This window comes from Phaenicophaeus curvirostris, chromosome Z (genome assembly GCF_032191515.1).
Source record: "Phaenicophaeus curvirostris isolate KB17595 chromosome Z, BPBGC_Pcur_1.0, whole genome shotgun sequence".
Lineage (NCBI taxonomy): Eukaryota > Metazoa > Chordata > Aves > Cuculiformes > Cuculidae > Phaenicophaeus > Phaenicophaeus curvirostris.
In genome coordinates, this window is record NC_091431.1 from 31791969 (window position 1) to 31811166 (window position 19198).

Sequence of the window (19198 nt, forward strand, 5' to 3'; positions counted from 1 at the left end):
AGGGCTGGGAACTCTTCAAAAAGGAAATCCTAGCAGCTCAGGAGAAAGCCATCCCCGTGTTCCGGAAAAAAAGCCGGCAGGGGAGAAAGCCAGCTTGGTTGAACAGAGAGATCTTGAGTGATATCAAGAAGAAGAGAAATGTTTATGGGCTCTGGAAGAGGGGACAGGCCTCTTGGGTGGACTACAGGAGGGAAGTGAGACTCTGTAGGGGAAAAATCAGAAGGGCTAAGGCTCAGCTAGAAATCAGATTGGCCAAGTCTGTGAAAGATAACAAAAAATCCTTCTACAGATATATAAATAATAAAAGGAGGACTAGGGACATACAGTCCCTATTGGACGCAGAAGGAACAACAGTGACAGGGGATGAGGAAAAGGCTGAGGTACTTAATACCTTCCTTGCCTCAGTCATTAGTTGTAAGGAGGGTCGTTCCGTCTGTGTACAAACCCAGGAGCTAGAGGAGCATAATGAGGCTCCCGTGATCCAAAAGGAGGTGGTCAGAGCCTTGCTAGCCCGACTAGACACCCACAAGTCTATGGGGCCGGATGGGATTCATCCAAGGGTATTGAAGGAGCTGGCGGATGTGCTGGCCAAACCCCTTTCCATCATCTTCCAACAGTCCTGGAAGACTGGGGAAGTCCCACTGGACTGGAGGCTGGCTGATGTTGTGCCCATCTACAAGAAGGGTCGCAGGAAGGACCCAGGAAACTAGAGGCCTGTCAGTCTGACCTCAGTGTCAGGGAAAGTCATGGAACAGGTGATCTTGAGTGCTATCATGAAGCACATGCAAGAGAACCGGGTGCTCAGGCCCAGTCAACATGGGTTCACAAAAGGCAGGTCTTGCCAAACTAACCTGATTGCCTTCTATGACAAAGTGACTCGGCTGCTGGATGGGGGAAAGGCTGTGGATGTGGTCTTCCTGGACTTCAGTAAAGCCTTTGACACAGTTTCTCACAGCATTCTGCTTAGGAAACTGACAGCCTCTGGCCTGGACAGGCGCACACTCTCCTGGGTGGAAAACTGGTTGGATGGCCGGGCCCAGAGAGTGGTGGGAAATGGTGTGAAATCCAGCTGGAGGCCAGTGACAAGTGGGGTTCCCCAGGGCTCAGTGCTGGGTCCAGCCCTGTTCAATGTCTTCATCAATGACCTGGATGAAGGCATCGAGTGCACCCTTAGCAAGTCTGCAGACAACGCTGAGCTGGGTGGAAGTGTCGATCTGCTGGAGGGTAGGGAGGCTCTGCAAAGGGATCTGAACAGGCTGGACCGCTGGGCTGAGTCCAATGGCATGAGGTTTAACAAGGCCAAATGCGGGGCCCTGCACTTGGGGCACAACAACCCTATGCAGTGCTACAGACTAGGAGAAGTCTGTCTAGAAAGCTGCCTGGAGGAGAGGGACCTGGGGGTGTTGGTTGACAGCCGACTGAACATGAGCCAGCAGTGTGCCCGGGTGGAGAAGAAGGCCAATGGCATCTTGGCTTGGATCAGAAACGGTGTGACCAGCAGGTCCAGGGAGGTTATTCTCCCTCTGTACTCGGCACTGGTGAGACCGCTCCTCGAATCCTGTGTTCAGTTCTGGGCCCCTCACCACAAGAAGGATGTGGAGGCTCTTTAGTGTGTCCAGAGAAGAGCAACAAAGCTGGTGAGGGGGCTGGAGAGCAGGTCTTACAAGGGGCGGCTAGGAGAGCTGGGGTTGTTTAGCTTGGAGAAGAGGAGGCTGAGGGGAGACCTCATTGCTCTCTACAACTACCTGAAAGGAGGTTGTAGAGAGGAGGGAGCTGGCCTCTTCTCCCAAGTGACAGGGGACAGGACAAGAGGGAATGGCCTCAAGCTCCACCAGGGGAGGTTTAGGCTGGACATTAGGAAAAAATTCTTCACAGAAAGGGTCATTGGGCCCTGGAACAGGCTGCCCAGGGAGGTGGTTGTGTCACCTTCCCTGGAGGTGTTTAAGGCACGGATGGACGAGGTGCTAAGGGGCATGGTTTAGTGTTTGATAGGAATGGTTGGACTCGATGATCCGGTGGTTCTCTTCCAACCTGGTTATTCTATGATTCTATATTTCTTTAGCACCATTCTGCCTCAAACAGCAATGAACACTTGTGCTTACAGAACACATATTTCAGAAGTCTATTAAAATTAATTTGGATACTAATTCAAATACCTACTGATCAACATTTAGTTCATTATGGTTGCCTCCTCTCAGTTTTTAATGCATTTGAAGTGCAACACTTTATTCTATTACACTTTTCAGAATATCTCAGTATCAGTCATTAATATTTATCAGGAGACACCACACCTCCCTCATTACTTAGAAGGCTAGTTAACACTGACTTCTAAACTACCTTATCCTGTCAAAACTTCATTTGTAAATATAAATATAGCTAAAAATGAACCAGTTTTCTCATCATGTTTCCTTAAAACATATTTTACAAAAATCTTTAAACAATAACATATGTAATGCTGTCATTTTCCCTTGCATACTTAATAAAACAACTGATTCAACCAAAACCTATTGATTCTGAATACATCTTTGAATCTATCACGATAAATAAATCTGAGAAATAGACACACTATGTGTACTGGATTTATTATATTTGGTAGATACTGAAGGTAGTTTCCCCCTGCAGAAACATAATGATGTACAGTTTTCAAGATCTAAGGCCACGATTTCGCTATTAAAGATCAACAATTGAATTTCTATTGCTTCAACAGATACAGAATGGATTTTTTAAAAGTCATCATCTGTCAATAAAGGATGTAATATACATATATTACTTGCAAATTTCTAGCTATATATAGTAAGTTGACATAAATATCTGCGGGGTCTTTTTTGGGTACAGTGGTTTTAAAGCAAAACTATAACAAACTGTATCTAAACCACAGTTAACAAGGTACATATGCAGAGGCACTTCCAGAGAACTAAGCAGTTATAAAAAGAAGTGTTCTCACCTGCACTAAAAAACAATTAGGAAGAAGGACAAGGAGGACAAGAATAAACCATTTTTAAAGTGCCAGGAGGTAGTGCAGCTTTCCAAAAATCTGCACTGCTTAGTATGTTCATAACAATCCAAATAAAAGCATAGTTTAAAAATTGACAAAGCATGCTGTCTGTACAATGAGGTACAGGGAGGGACTGAACATGAAGAATATGAAGGATTATTCTGGATCTTAGGATACTCAATAACTGGACTGCCATTTAGAAGACGAATTTCAGAACATGTTGAAACAGACAAATGTACAGAGGGAAAACAATTCAAAACTTCCTTTACATAGTGAATTGCTCTAAGCTGACCATTACCATTCAGAAATGAGATCTTGGAATTACAGCAGCTGATTCCATGAAAACACTGGCTTGACACACCGCAGTGGTCAAAAAATCAAACAGAATGATTCTCAAGGACTTGTTAAAAACAAAGAAGAACAAGAATACAGGAAACCTCTAAATTATGCATCTGGATTATTAGTGCAGTTCCAGCCATTCATCTCAAAACCAATACAGTAACCTTGAAAATATTCAAATAAAGATTACAAGCTTGATAAATTTTGAGTAAATTTTGTGAAAGGACAGAGTAGAGCTGAAGACAGCTCTGAAAAAGAGATCAGAGTAGGAGTACAATAGAAGTCTACAATATCATGAGCAGAAAGGAGCTGATTGTTCCTGTCTTCTTCCAAAGCAAGAGCTTAATAGCCATAAAATGAAACAAAGAAATCACGGGTTCACATAATACGAAGTTAATTTCTGGAATTCCTTGACCAAAAAATCTGTGCACAACAGAGACATATATATACTCTAACTGACTAGAGAAATCATAGAAGAAACATACCCCTAAGGCTATTAGGAACAAGTACTATATCTCAAAACATTTCTGAGCTGAAAATTATGAGAGGGTGAAGCATTATTTTGAAGAAACAGAGCTGCATGACCATCCTATTCTTTTTCTTCTCCCTAGACTTCTCCCTGTTGCCTAACGTAAGAGAAAAGAAATCTAATTAAGTCAACCTTTGGTCTAAGTCAATATAGATGAACTTTTTTAGCTCAGAGTCCTGCATCTATACCAGAAAGCGAACACCTCAAAGACAGCAACACTTAAAAGAGCTATCTGACTCTGTTCCAAAAATAGCATCACACTTTGGAAATTGTACTGAAAATACAATTTATATAATTACTCTAGTTTTGTATATGTAGGCAAATATGCAAACACAGGTTTATAAACACAAAAATGCATTTAATCAGAATCATTTACTGGAAAAGTGGTATTTCATCTCTTTCACAGAAAATCATAGAATCACAGAATCATACAATAGTCTGGTTTGGAAGGGACCTGAAAGGTCATCCAGTTCCAACCCCCCTGCTATGGGCAGGGCCCTCCCACCAGATCAGGCTGTCCAAGGCACCATCCAACCTGGCCTTGAACACCTCCAGGGATGAGGCAGCCACAGCTTCCCTGGGCAACTTGTGCCAGTGCCTCACCACTCTCATAGTGAAGAAATTCTTCCTTATGTCTAGTCTAAATCTGCCCATCTCCAGTTTATACCCACTACCCCTAGTCCTATCACTACAAGCCTTTGTAAACAGTCCTTCCCCAGCTTTCTTGTAGGCCCTTTCAGGTACTGGAAGGCTGCTGTGAGATCTCCCCTGAGCCTTCTCTTCTCCAGGCTGAACAAGCCCAATTCTCTAGGGTTAAGGCTAGGGGTTAGGGTTAGAATCATGACATATTGAGAGAACATAGGGATTGGAATAATATGCAGAAGACACTGCAATGTGTTTATGCTTATGTTTTAAATACCTCACTGCTTTAAGAGTCACAATGATTCTGGTTTCAGAAAAACCTACAAGAAATAAGGATCATAGTTTGATTAAGCAGACGAAAGTTCTTAAAAAGCTTATAAAAACTCCACAGCACAACACTGATAGTTCATTTGAATCAGTTATGCTTTCTAAAAGAAAAAAACTCCTTCAAGTAAGTCAAACATGGACTGAAATACAGTAGAGCCAAGAAAAATATCAGTGACCAATTAAATTCTGTATTTTTCATTTTAAATTGCTATGTTCAATATAAAAATAAAATGCCATATATAATTAATAGCTGAAATCTCACAAGTGACTGCATCAAAACCATTATATATCAGAAGCTGAGGCTGATAATATAAATAGCACACAATAACCTCAGTAAGAGATTTGCTCCCCAGTAACAAATGATTAAAGATGAAGTTGGTAAAAGTAATGAAAAGATTTAATTAGGCAATATATTAGCAAAATAAATAGGAATGTATTTTATCACAGTAAATAGCTAAAAACTCCATGAAATGCATTACAACAGCTACATCTGTGTTAGTAAGTTAATGTATTATAAAAGTTATAATAAGAACTTATAAAACAAGTGAAAGAAATATATTCATGACAATTTTCTGTGTGGCAATTTAAATCACTGACTACATCACAGAATTCAGTGGTTTCATCCAAAGATTTCAGTAATTTTGCTAGAGTATCAAATGTGAAGAAACTTTTGGGTAGGTGAATCAGAATGTTTGCAAGGAGTATTCATGATGGATTTGTATAATTTAACTGGCAAGGAGAAGAACACATATTGAAATTGCTAGCAAGTTTTGAAGGGGGACTGTAGGGGGACATTTTGTGCAAAGGAACAATAAAACCAACATGAGAAAGAGCCTATAGCTATTTCTATTTTTAGAAACTGGAACTTAAAAATGAAGACACAATTATGGGATGATCTGAGTGAGCCTTGATATAACAGCATTTCCAAAGGATGGAAGGTTTGGAAAGAAAAGCTTACGTGGCTTGTAAACTTTCTGCTGTTAGATTATTCCACATGATCTCATTAGCTTGAAGGTTTTCATTTTCTTCTAATAAGGATGTATCAAACTCTATTTCTTGTTCAACAACTTCTGATGACCTTTTAGTAAACAAATGGTATATTTTCAAAGTTAACATGTAGCTTTGACTATATTATAAAGCAAATTATTATGCTTGAATACAGTTAAAATTACATATGAAATAAAAGGCAGTAACTCTATACACATTCTTTATGCTCTAAATAAAGATCATAGTCTTGAAGACTTATCAGATCATAAAACGGCATACAATTCTTTGAGTCAAGACCACAGCATAACTAAGGTTCTCAAGAGGCATCAATATGAATGAGTCCACTCTTAGCTGATCCTGTTTTAAACTTGTATGTAACAATTATTAATTCACAAATAACAATGAAAAAGAAAACTCAGGAATTCTTAGAACTATTTCTGCACATACCAACAGTTCAATAAATAGCAAATACAGTTTATTTTTAAAGCAAAAAACTTTCCTAAATTATCTGCATTATCTGTAGTCTCTACCTGCAATATCTGCAGAGTACACAGAAGTACCTAGAATTCACTTTAAAGTAGAATTTGGACAATAAAAGAAACGTAGTAGAGAAACTTTGTTTGGCCTAGGGAGCCAAATGCATTCATATACACAGTAAATTAGGTTATACTGAATCTGGACTGTCTTGTATAGTCTGATGTCAGTACCAAAGTCATGATTCTTCACACATAATAATGGTAACTGGAATTTTGCTTTTCTACAGCCAGCCAAAGAGATGGCTGAAGAAACAGTCAGATTAAAAACCTGACTTTCAGCCAGCTTTCTGTACATACGGGTGGAACAATTTTCAAACTAAGATAAAGCTTTACAAGTAACAATGTAAAAGGAATCAAACAGAAAAAAATTCCAATTCCAATAACTTAAGCAGTGTTGCAGTTTAATGTTGGGTTTTATCAAGATGAAACATGAACACGTACATCAAGATGAAAACGTATACCTGTGAGTATCTATGAAGTCATTGTACTCAGAGTTAGGGTCTATCTGTTCAACCGAGGTCTGGATTTCTTTATGGACATTCACAATCTCTTCTGTTACAAGACTGGTGATCTGGCTATACTCATCCAAGATCCCTTTTCTAAAGAGGAAAAAAAATTCTAGTGTATAACACGGCACTGAAGGCACAGAGGGCAGTGAAGATGATTCAAACTTTCTGTTTGATGTTTCTACATACTCTTGTTGCAACTGGCTAAAACAGGAAAAAATAAGACAGCATATTACTCAAAGAAAGAGCAGATCAGGTATGGCCTTTTCTTTACAGATTGGCTATGAGTGAGAAGCCTCCAAGACCATGCTCCTTATATTGACCTCAGTGCACACACGGTAGCTGAACTAGAAATTGTAGGGATTACAAGGAAAAGGAATGTTTACAGCTGATTGACGATACTCTTCTTCACAAAGGACTCATGATGCTTGTTACAACCTACACTAAAGGTTTTTGTGCTCTTATTTAATGATACTTTTTCATTATATTTATTTTAGGATCTAGATTTGGATTGCTCAGAGTGACATCAGGTTTATACAATCCTGTTATTTCCTTCACGTATACAATTAACAATGCATCTGCCTGGTCCTCCTCCACAATTACTTTTAAGACAGTTGGCCAGTTTAAATCAAATTTGTTTCTGGTGGAATTTCACAAAAATAAGACTACTAGAGGCAACAAACTTGCTGTAGCATACCAACTACAAAACTGAAGGACAAAGCATGAACTCAGCTATAAGCACTGCAGTTCATCTAAGATTTTAAGGTTTTATGAGACGACAGTGTCTTGCTAGAATGTTTAAGCAACCACTCAAAACTACCATCTGGATTATTTGGAAATACTTTTCAATGCACAGTTATTGTCAATTGAAAGATTAAAACATCTTTTTTCATCATCCCTCGATATACAAGTAAACACACTTTATTATTCACAAATAATCCCATATATTAATTAGAATACCTCACATATAAAATTCCACAAGCTAAAAACATGTAAAAATACATCTTACAGGGCTTTAATCATTTCTTCTTGCATTTTCTGTAGTGAATCAAGTAACAGAGGAAGGGTAGTATCATAATACTGGTGCTGATGTAACTGTGCTCCTTTCAGTGCCAGCACATACTGATTATGCAACATATGAAGCTTCATTGTGGCTTTATCACACCGATCTTTGGCTTTCTCAGTCTCCTTTCCTAAGAGAAAGCAAACAAAAAAAGTACATGGTGATGTAAAAGCGTATAAATGTGCAGATGACATAAATCTAGCAGAGTTATGGTAAGTTTGCACCATTTTCTATAACAGTCTTTTCAAGGTACTTCTCTGAAGAAGAAAAAATCTGATGATTTTCAGGACACTAGTAAGAAAAAATATCTCCATTTACTCATCAAGTTAGAAATGTGTTAATCCTTTATCTAAAAGTATATGAAGACCACTGTCTACGCAGGTATAAAAATAATATAACTATGACGAACAGAGCAAAGTGCATGCACATGACTATCACAAAGCTAATCTTTTCTATCCCTCAGAGCAAATAAACATTTTTTAATGAAGAAAATATGAGATGTCTTAAGAGGTCAGATTCATGATTCATTAAAAATCTGTGATTTATAATAAGCAAAAATTCTATTGCAACAACTCATCCTAATAAAGCCATGATGCAGTCTACATGTGAGTAGCTAAATTTTCACACTAATATTCCCATCCAAAATGAGCAGCTTCTCTACTACAACTTAACATTTCCTTATCACTGTCAGTAACTTCAATCAGGAGGTTGGCTCTACAGTCTCAGCTCTCCACTTTTGAAGACTAGAAGTCCTCAAGTTCATATTAAGACCAGCTCAATCCTGAACCTGAGAACTAAAAGGTATTTCAAGAGGTCATCTATCTATATTCTTTGCCACAGTAACTGCACAAATGTGACACGTTTTTATGATTCTCCAGTTTTTTAGATATCCAGTGACAGATAACTTTGAAAGTTCCTAGTACTCAGGTTTAGCACTATGCTAGCTGAAAGCATTCCCCTACCTCCCTACCCCTTCACTCTCCAACGTAAATCTCTGTTGCTTTAATTTATAACCTTACTTATTTCAGATGTGTCACGGGTCTGAAAAAATAGGTTCTACCATCCTCTGCAATCCATCTTTTACATATTAGATTACACACTCTCCTCTTCTGCCCAGTCTTCTATACGTCACATTGACAGACCTCCAGGTCTTCCCTTGTAAACCCTGTTCTTTTTGCAGTTGACTCTTCACAATGTTACCTAAGCACAACTTCAGTCAGGGCTCAAAGTCGAAGAATAACTTCACATTCCAGATAGTTCCAGCGCATAAAAAAATTAAAATAAATGAAAAAAAAGGGAAAGAAAAAAGTGCATCTTTTTTTAATATCATGCAAACATGGTATCACTAATTCCTTTCCCTTTGGAACCCGACCTTAATAAGTAACACTATTTTTGAGACTCCAAGTTTATCTAATTATTTTTAACTCTACAGCTGCATTCCAGAGCACGTTCAACTCCTTCAAGGCATGGTGATGCCTGGGAATTTAATAAACAAACTCTGAAACAAAATAACAAAACACTGAAAGACCCCTCAAAGCTAATCTCAACATATATCCTGCAGTGTCCCACAGAACATACTATTCTGACAGGACCTCATTAACAACTATTCCCCAAGCAGCTTTAGGCAGTTTCGTACCTCTACTAGAATACTTCCAACTTGATCACGTATTTCTCTTGTCAGAAAAGGAAAGGAGATTTTTTTTTTATATATGATTCCTTATTAAGACACATAAACTCTTACTCATACCCTTGCTACCTTCTCCATATTTAACAATTGTCTTACTATTTTTTCAGGAATCAAAAGCATTTTAAATGAGTCCTGTATCTGCAGTTACCAAGTGCAGATTCACAACTACATGCACAGATAAACATACACTAAGTAAACCAACTTCATTCAGATTGCTACATTTCTTATAATCTTAAAATAATATAAGCAAAAAAAAATATTGTATTTTAACATTTCTTACTAACTATCACAAAGTAGTTGAGAAAAAAAAGAAAAAGTAAGTATTCATTGCTAAGTGGAAGAACAGAGGCTTGATAACAGAGCTTGGAAAGCTGCAATTGTGTCATATGAAGAATATATAAGATTGTGACATCCACTAAATTAAAATACAGAAACTTGTTAAGGCACATCAAAATAAAGTTGAGGGGGAAAAAAAACTGTAAAACAGAAACAAATCCTGTTTTGTATACATTGAAGTCAGCAAGGTTGTCATAAAATATAAAAGGAAAGTCACTACATAAAAGGAGCTGGTAGACAAAAAAAGACCTTCAGAGATTTCCAAGCTGAAATGTCTCATTATGAAAGAGTCAACAAATCTCTCTCTTCTGAAGTGTCAGAAGATGAGATCAGAGAATAAATGAAATAAGAAGAAATTATGAGGACTGGATGGTGTTTATCTTTGTAACTTTAAAGGAACTTGAGAAAGTTTTAGCTGAAATATTATGATCAGTGTTTACACTCCGTGGAGTGCCCCAGGAATATCAGTTGGGTCCTGATATACAAGGTAAGATAATGGTGAAGATGCTGTCTGAAGGAAGCAAACAGGAGAACTAAATCTGAAGAAATAGAAAAAACCCCATAAGATGTATTGATTAAATTACAAAATGATAAATTATAGTGTGAATATTTATAAAGATGCATATGGGGAAAAAACTATTCAAGTTAAGCAATCTGTCATAAGTTTACTAAGTGCACTAAGGAATGAGATCTTGTGGTTAGTACAGAAACTTCAATAGAAATGTTAACTCCAACAGCCACCCAACAAGATGGTATTTAGCAAAGAACTAGCCAGCTTTACAAGTCTTTACAAGACTGGTTAAATCCACATAAAACAGTATGCAGTTCTTTTATCTGAAAGGAGGACACATCTGAAATGAAAAAGGTTTAAAGAAGGGCATTAAGTAGAAGAAAGGTAGGAGACAGAAGGAATCTAGAAGGAATGATTAACATTAGGATTCCTGAAGCACCAGTAGACTGAGCAGCAATGTGTGAGAGGGGACACAGTTAAGAGTCTTTCCCAAACTCTTTCAGTGTAACAACTGTAAGGCATTAATTGTAAGGAAACAGTATGTTCTTTGCTAAAATCAAAGGACATTCTTCTTCAACAATCTTACAGCTAACCTGTGCAATCTGTTGTTCAATGTTATTGTTAAGTAAGAAAAAGTTAGGCAGTTTAACACTGAATCACAGAATCATAGAATCATAGAATAAGCAGGTTGGAAGAGACCCACTGAATGGACACATGGACATAAAAAATCCTGAATAGCTACTAAGTACTAAGAAAGACACCATTTCTGACTCAGGAACTCCCTGCATAACAAGCTACCATAAAGATGAGATAGCTGTCAGTTTTTTCCTTCATATGGATCTCTAGATATTTGCTACCTTACCACTGCCAACGACATTTTAAATACAGAGTAATAAAAATTACTTTAAAAGGATATTATGTTTGTTGTTTAATTCAAAACAATCAAACTGCTGACCTAATTTTATTTGTGGAAGGCACAGATTACTTACACTATAGTTTAGCTAAATGAACAAAGTTACTGTGCACAACAAAGACAAAGCACATCCCCAGAGTTATCACTAGAGAAGAATTGTTTTGCTGCAAAAATAATTGCTGTTTTTAACCATCAGCTTTAAAGCACTAAAAAACATTAGAATCCACACTTTTTTGCCAAACAGGAAAATAAGTCATATGTATTCTGGTAACACAGAATTCTGGAATCCTGGAATGGATGAATTTTTTGAACGTGTCTTGAGCTGCTGCTTGTTTGTGAAGAACTTCTCTTACAGGAAGTTGTACAGATACTTGACAATGGGTTTATCAGTGGGAGGCAGGTTTGGTGAGTAAGCTAGGTGAGGCATTATTTCATCAACCAGTTCACGCAGCTTCTGCAGAGTCATTTGCGAGACATGTGGTTGGGCATTGCCATGGAGAAGAAACGGTCCTTTTCGATTAACCAGTGTTGGATGTAAATGTTGCAGTTGGTGCATTTTGTCAGTTCCTGGCACCTCTCCTCCACTGTGATGGTTTTGTCAGGATTCAAGAAGTTGTAGTGAATGATTCCACCTATCAACCACCAGTGACCATAACATTTTGATGCAGCTTCAGTTTGGGGAAGGATTTCAGTCTTCACCTCAATCCAGCCACTGGAATGCTCTCAGTTGTTGTACAGAATCCATTTTTCACTTCATGTCACAGTGCAATGAAGGAATTCATCAGTTTTGTGCAAGAGAAGCACAGAGCAGACTTCCTAACAGTGATTTTTCTTTTTATTTTCATTTAGCTCATGCAGCATACATTTTTTGAACTTCTTTGATTTTTCCAGTGTGGTGCAAATGTCAAACAATTGTCGAATGGTCAATATTTAGTTCTTCTGTAACCTCTCAAGCTGTTTTGCATGGGTCCCCTTCAATAATGGCCCACAATTGCTTGTAATATATCACAGACAGACTTCCACAGCCCTCCTCATCTTCAAGGCCCTCATTTCTTTAATGACATTTTTGGGACGAATGTTGAGCTATACATTTGTTGATAGCCCCCTGGCCAAATGGTTGGCTGATATTTCTAGCAGTTACCACTGCTTTATATTGCCTTTCAAACTCACACAATAAAATTATTCAAATTTGCTTTGATTTCATCTTTAATATGACAGCATAATATAAAACAGAATAAACAGTGAAAATAAAACCATGAGCATAAACAAGAAGAGTGACATTCATACTTTAAAATGGTATACGACATGAACACAGTTAAACAAAAGATTGATACAAAATAAGCATCACAGCTTACAATGACAAAATTGGCAATTATTATTGCACCAACCCAATATTTTTCATTTAAGTATGAACGAAACAATCTACTTCTAAACTTTCTGTAGAACCGTTTTGGAGAGACAACAATCTCAACTCTCTCTAAAATATTTTTCCAGAAATAACAGGTTTTGTCTTTGGCAAACAACGAAAACTTGTGTTTCATGGGAAGACTGTTATTTTTTTTTTATTTCCCCAACATACAAAACCATTGCACTATTTATTTCTAAATTATTTATAGATTATTTGGAGGGAAAAATAAAACACCCACATATCACATCCAGAATAACATCCCAGAAGTCAGATGCCACCAAACACATGCATGTCTGACACCAGTGTATCAATATAATTGGAAAGTATACAACTCCATTTTTTAATCTGCCTTGAGGACTCCTATAAACTCAGCTTATAAAAATAAGGAGGTGATTAGTGACAACCAACATGGCCACTTCACTAAGGGAAAATTGGTGGAATTCTATGACAGGGCCACAGCGCTGGTGGATAAAGGAATAATAACTGGCATCATCTACCTGGATTTGTGCATTTGACACTGTCCCACACAACATACTAGTCAATAAACTGTAAAGATATGGATTTGGTAGATAGACCACTCGGTGCATAAACAATTGGATGGATGTTTGCACTCAAAGAGTTGTTTGTGGTCAATGGCTCAATGTTCAAGCGAAAGCCAGTGACGAGTGGTATTCCTCAGGGGTCAGTATTGGGACTGGTGTTGCTTAACATCTGTATCACAGACATGGACAGTGGGATTGACTACTCGCAGCAAGTTTGCTTGACACCAGGCTGTGAGGCACAACTGACACACTGGAGGGAATGGACACCATCCAGAGGGACTGGGACAAGAGAGAGTTGGGCCTGTGCAAACCTCATTTAGTTCAACAAGACCATGTGCAATGTCCTGCACCTGGGCTGAAGCAATCCCAAGCACAGCTATAGGCTGAACAGAAAGACTTGGGGATGCTGGTGGATGAGAAGCTCAACATGAGCCAGCAATGTGCGCCTGTAGCCCAGAAAGGCAACAATATCTTAGGCTGCATCAGAAGTATGACCAGCAGGTCAAGAAAGGTAATTCTCTCCCTCTTCTCTGTTCTTGTGAGACCTCACCTGGAGCACTTCGTTCAATTCTGGAGTCCTCAAATTGGGAAAGACATGGATTTGTTAGAGCAAGTCCAGAGGAGGGCCACAAAGATAATCAGAGGGCTGGAACACCTCCCATACAAGGACAAGCAAGTGGGGATTGTTCATCTTAGAGAAGAGAAGGCTCCAGAAAGACCTCATAGCAGCCTTTTGCTATTTAAAGGGGGCCTACAAGAAAGCTGCAGAGGGAGACTTTATCAGGGATTATAGTGATAGGATGAGGGGTAATGGTTTTAAACTGGAGGGGGGAGATTTAGACTAGATATCAGGAAGAAATTTTTTACTTGGAGAGTGGTGAGGCACTGGAACAGGTTGCTCAGAGAAGCTGTAAATGCCCTATTCCTGAAGGAGTTCAAGGCCAGGTTGGATGAGGCTTCGAACAACCTGACCTAGTGGGAGATGTTCTTGCCCATGGCCGGGGGGGTGGAACTAGATGATCTTTAAGGTCCCTTCTAACCCAACCCATTCTGTGATTCTATGACTAAATTCTTTCCCTATATAAACTATTTCTTAGCAGAACACCTCAACTAATTTCAGAAGAAATGGAATCATATACCCTCAGTTTCTAAATACAGTAGGCTATAATGTCAATCTGGTAGTACGCAGACCGATACGTATACTCTATAAGGTCTTTCTGGAGAATGAGAAGCATGTGAATATGTGGAAGTAATGGAAGAGGGTTCAGAAGGAAAGAGGTCAAGTAGTAGTTAGAGCATAGGGACTGGATGAATGATGAGAGGACGAGGCTGCTGAAGTCAGAGCTGGAAGCACCAAGCTTTTCTTGCCTTAGCCAATTCTCTTGAGAGAATACTAGTATGGGAAATAGGAAGAGGGTAGTAGCAGCAGGGGAGAAGGTAGTAGCAGGGGGAGAAAAGCTGGATTATTTCTTGGTATTATTGTATAATTGGCTGCTCCTACTCAAGTATGCCAATATATTCCAAAGTTATCATCATATGTCATAGTTTAAGATCCAAAATTCTATAACTTGTCTTTAAAGTACATGCTCTATCTGCTTTCAGCTTACCAAAAATCAGCATATGTCAAATTATACCATGTACTATCAGTGCAGGCTTCTGACCCACGAACCACAACAAGCCTAGAGAAGATTTAGCCTAGAGAAGTGGAGGCTGTCTACAACTTCCTGAAAAGAGGTTGTAGAGAGGTGACTGTTGGTCTCCTTGCCCAAGCGATAGGTGAAGAACGAGAGGAAATGGCCTCAAGCTGCGCCATGTGAGGTTCAGGTTGGACATCAGGAAAAATTTCTTCAAATAAAGGGTTATCAAACTTCAGAACAGGCTGTCCAGGGAGGTGATCAAGTCATCATCCCTGGAGGTATTTAAGAGGTAGGTATATGAAGTGCTTAGGATATGATTCAGTGGTGCACAGGTATGGTTGGACTTGATGATCTCTAGGGTCTTTTCCAGGCTAGGGATTCCACGATTCTATGAATGAAACAACCTTGAACAGCTAAACTAAACTGCAAATTTACACTCGAAAATTATCACAACCATATAACTAGAGACTTACCAATACTCAATCTTTCAGAAGCCTCACTAATGGCTAAACCATCCCATGTTCCCATCTGCCTAGACGACTAAATTGCTTTGCTATACATTATTCCTCAGCAGAACACCTCAACTAATTGCAAAATAAATTATCATATAACTCAACTTTTAAATACAGCCTTTGGGCCCGTAATTAATGTAACACAGCTACAGTACTATTTCCATATTGCAATTTATTTTTTAATGTAGCAAAATTCAGTGAGGCAGAGTACACAGTTGTCCTGCACATCAATTACCACAGAGGAAAACATCCAGTTTTCTTTATCTGTATAATGGATTTCATAAACAGATCTAATTATAATTCTACTGCCATCAGTTGTTGACAAAACTGTTTAATGTTTATAGAAACTGACTGTGTCTATAGTATGTCACACTGAAAACAGTATTTTGAAGCTTCCAAAATTCAGTTATGAAAAATTGTCATTTGCAAAGAAAAGTCTGGTATTCTTTTTAAAACATTCTAGGAAGTCAAGCATTTCCATTTCTAATAAAAACTCTTCTACATAGACAACAAACCTATTTGTATCAACTTACAGATTTCAAATTTACAGAATACCACAGCTAAACTTCCAAGTGATCCAAAACAGTTATCTGCTCAACATTAAGACAAACAAATAACATAGTATAAAACAGGCAATACTTTAAGTGCAATCTCCTGAACTGCTGTCAGATGCATGAGCTAATAAGGACCACTAGTAAATTCCCCAGACCTCTAAGTGGTAGTCTGTGAAGACTGAGGTGAGCATTTTCTGGGGCTGCATGTCCAGGTTGATTGGAAACAATGTGCCCAAGCTGATCCCACACTCCACAAGAAGTCACCAAGATCGCTTGGCTCTGCACTCCCCAGAATTTTCTGCTCTAGAAGCTTGAGTTTACAAGAAACAACCCTAGCCCTTGCAAGCATGGGCAGTATCTATGAACTGAAGTGCTTACAACAGAATATTAATTGAGAAGCATCCAGCTTGCTGACATCCGTGAATAAGGCATACCAGTTCAGCCAGTCTTAATTGTTTTGTCTTAACAATGAGAGAGTTACAGCCAAAAATAAACTCCAAAAATACCCTACTAGGAGTTTCCCTGATCTCAGCAACAGCTAAAGGCAACACAAACCACCAGGAAATACAGTAGTACAATCACAGTCTTACAAGCATTTTAGAATGAATGCACCAGTCACCTAATACAAGTATTTTCTGGCCACTCAGCTACTACAAAGAACAGTAAGACAATACTATGATTTAATGAAAGCTTTTTCAACAGCTTCCTTATTTATCAGAGACAGAGCATATGCTGTCATGTAATTTCAGTATGTACCACAGAAGTCACATCAGTTCTCAAGTATTAAATTACAGGAATTGCAGCAATGACAAAACACTCTTCCTGCACATGCAATGTTGTATACTACACTAGATGTAATTTTAATACATCTAGTCTCCTCTAAATTACTACACAGTCAGGGAACACAAGTCAATGTAGAGAAACTTGACACAATATTTTTTTATGCTGCTGTAGCAGTAAAAAATTATATTATAAAATTAAATACTTAGAATCAATGTATTTTCCCTTTACTATTTACTCACATCCATTCTGTCACATGAGAATGCTGCACTATAGCTTCTACATTCAATCAGCAAATAACTAATAGCACGAATAAAATAAACACCTGTAACAGATGCAGTTACATAAAAACTGAAGATTTTGCAAAAGATTGTATTGTATTAAAATCCAGCATGAAGCTCCCAAAGCTACACTGGTTCTATTCCAACATTCAATGTTAACTAATATAAGAGTAACTATTTCATATTTAAACTTCTAACAACAAAACCATCTACAAATTTTCAATTGTTTTTTTAATAGAGCAAATTATTGTTCATTATTTCATGTACTACTCATGTCCAATAAGCTTTTTTACAGCAACAAGTTGTGTTTAATCAAAACAATGAAGAATGAAAACATTAGAAATCTACACAGGCACACTCAAAACTACACTTAAGGAAGATGCACAATTCCGCAGAGACAAAAATAATTGTGGAAATAACAAAATTAAGTGTAAGCAGTCACCTGATCCAGTCGAATGAGATTCAAACAGTAATGAGATCTCACATGTGATATCTACAACAGTTCTACAGTTTCTGCCTTGCGTTCCTCACCTATTATTTATGAATATTCATTATTTATGAAACTTTTTTAGAAGCTTTGTGACTCCTTTAGGCAAACAATGTCTAAATAATTTTGTATAAATTTTGGTTTGATATGTTTTCCTGCAACAGTGATGTCAACACAACACACTATTCACCTTGTCACTCAGCATTCTTAGTGTCAGCATGGCATTGTAGGCACAGGTGTACACAAACCGAGTATTATGATGGATGGCTGTTTTAAGAAGCTTACAGTACTTTTTTCTCAATATCACACATCCAAAAGATTTCAGTGGGCCACCCATTTCAGTACGGAAGAAAAATTCAATGAAAAATTCAATGAGTATTTCTCTTATATTTTGCTCCTAATATCCTAATTTTGCAAAGGAACAATACTACGTGTACCTAGTTGTGGGTTTCTTTAAAAAAAAACAAACAAGCAAAGCCTTCCAATCCAGAAGAGACAACTGAAATCCATCTATCCGTTGTCCCAGTCGGCTAAGTATATCTTATCAGAGGCATACTGGACTTATTAGAGGGTGAACTGGACTAGTTCATCTTGATGGCATTATCCCCCTCTCAGCTTGTTTTCTCCCACCATACATTAAAAAAGAAAAAATAAAAAAAAAAATTAAGGACTCAAAAGCAAAAATCTATCAACCAGTTGAGTAACACCAACCAGACCTGTCTGACTCTTGGGGTCTCCATTCCCAAGAACAACCAACCAGGCTGCATTTGCAATCCCCACAATAATCACTGGTCCAGAAAAGTGCAGCAATGCATGACCAGATGACATAAGGGCTAAAAAAAACAAAGTATATCAGTCACTTCTGACTGAGACAGCATGTCAACACTGGAGACCACAACCAAGCAGTGAACTCCAGCCTAACGACCAAGTAAGCACCAAGGCTCAGTGGCGCATGCTCTGCAACACAATTGTCCCACTGCTTCCCTCATGCCCAAGTACAAGCAGCAGTAGCGGAGGGTTCCTCAGAAGAGGTCCTAAGCCAGCTGGACATCCATCTTTCTCCAGATTAGGAGAGCATAAAGGCTTCCATAATGAAGATCCTGCATCCATAAGAAAGCAGTTCCCTTTTCCTCACTGCAGAGCTATCAAATAATTCCCACCAGCTGCCTTCCCATGGTCCTGACACAAACAAAATCCGTAACTAACCAGTATTATTATTCAGCACTTAACCCTTATTCTTATTACACTTTCTACAGGTCCTCTTAGTTTTTTCAGCAAAACATGAAAACTGCCACACCCCTGTGTTTGGGCATCAACGTGTGACAGTCCTGTTCAGCTGGTAGGAGTCTCAGACACACCACAAGTCAAGTTTACTTGAGAATACTTTGTGACTGTAGGAAAACATAAAAAGAACTAGAACTGCAGAAAATCACTTTCTACTGCTTACAACTTTGCCAGGCTTAACTCTTTTCAGCTAATGTACTCTATTGTGTGTGTTTAGCCAGAATTTAATATCACTTTTAATAACTCAAGTAGAAAACAGGAAAACAATACTTTTGCCAAAATAAAGAACCGCTTGTACCTCTTTTACTCTTGTAAACCTGCTCTCTCAGTAGTAGGTGGCTT

General features: G+C 38.3%; 1 protein-coding gene across 1 annotated transcript in view; it reads right to left on the reverse strand.

Moving 5' to 3' along the window:
* FER (FER tyrosine kinase) overlaps positions 1-19198 on the reverse strand; it is a 129290-nt gene that overhangs the window by 92045 nt on the left and 18047 nt on the right. The window contains exons 6-8 of the mRNA XM_069879949.1: positions 7871-8054; positions 6817-6954; positions 5791-5910 (exon numbers count right to left, since the gene is read on the reverse strand). Of these exons, the coding sequence (XP_069736050.1) occupies positions 5791-5910; positions 6817-6954; positions 7871-8054 (442 nt within the window). The remainder of the gene's footprint in view (positions 1-5790; positions 5911-6816; positions 6955-7870; positions 8055-19198) is intronic.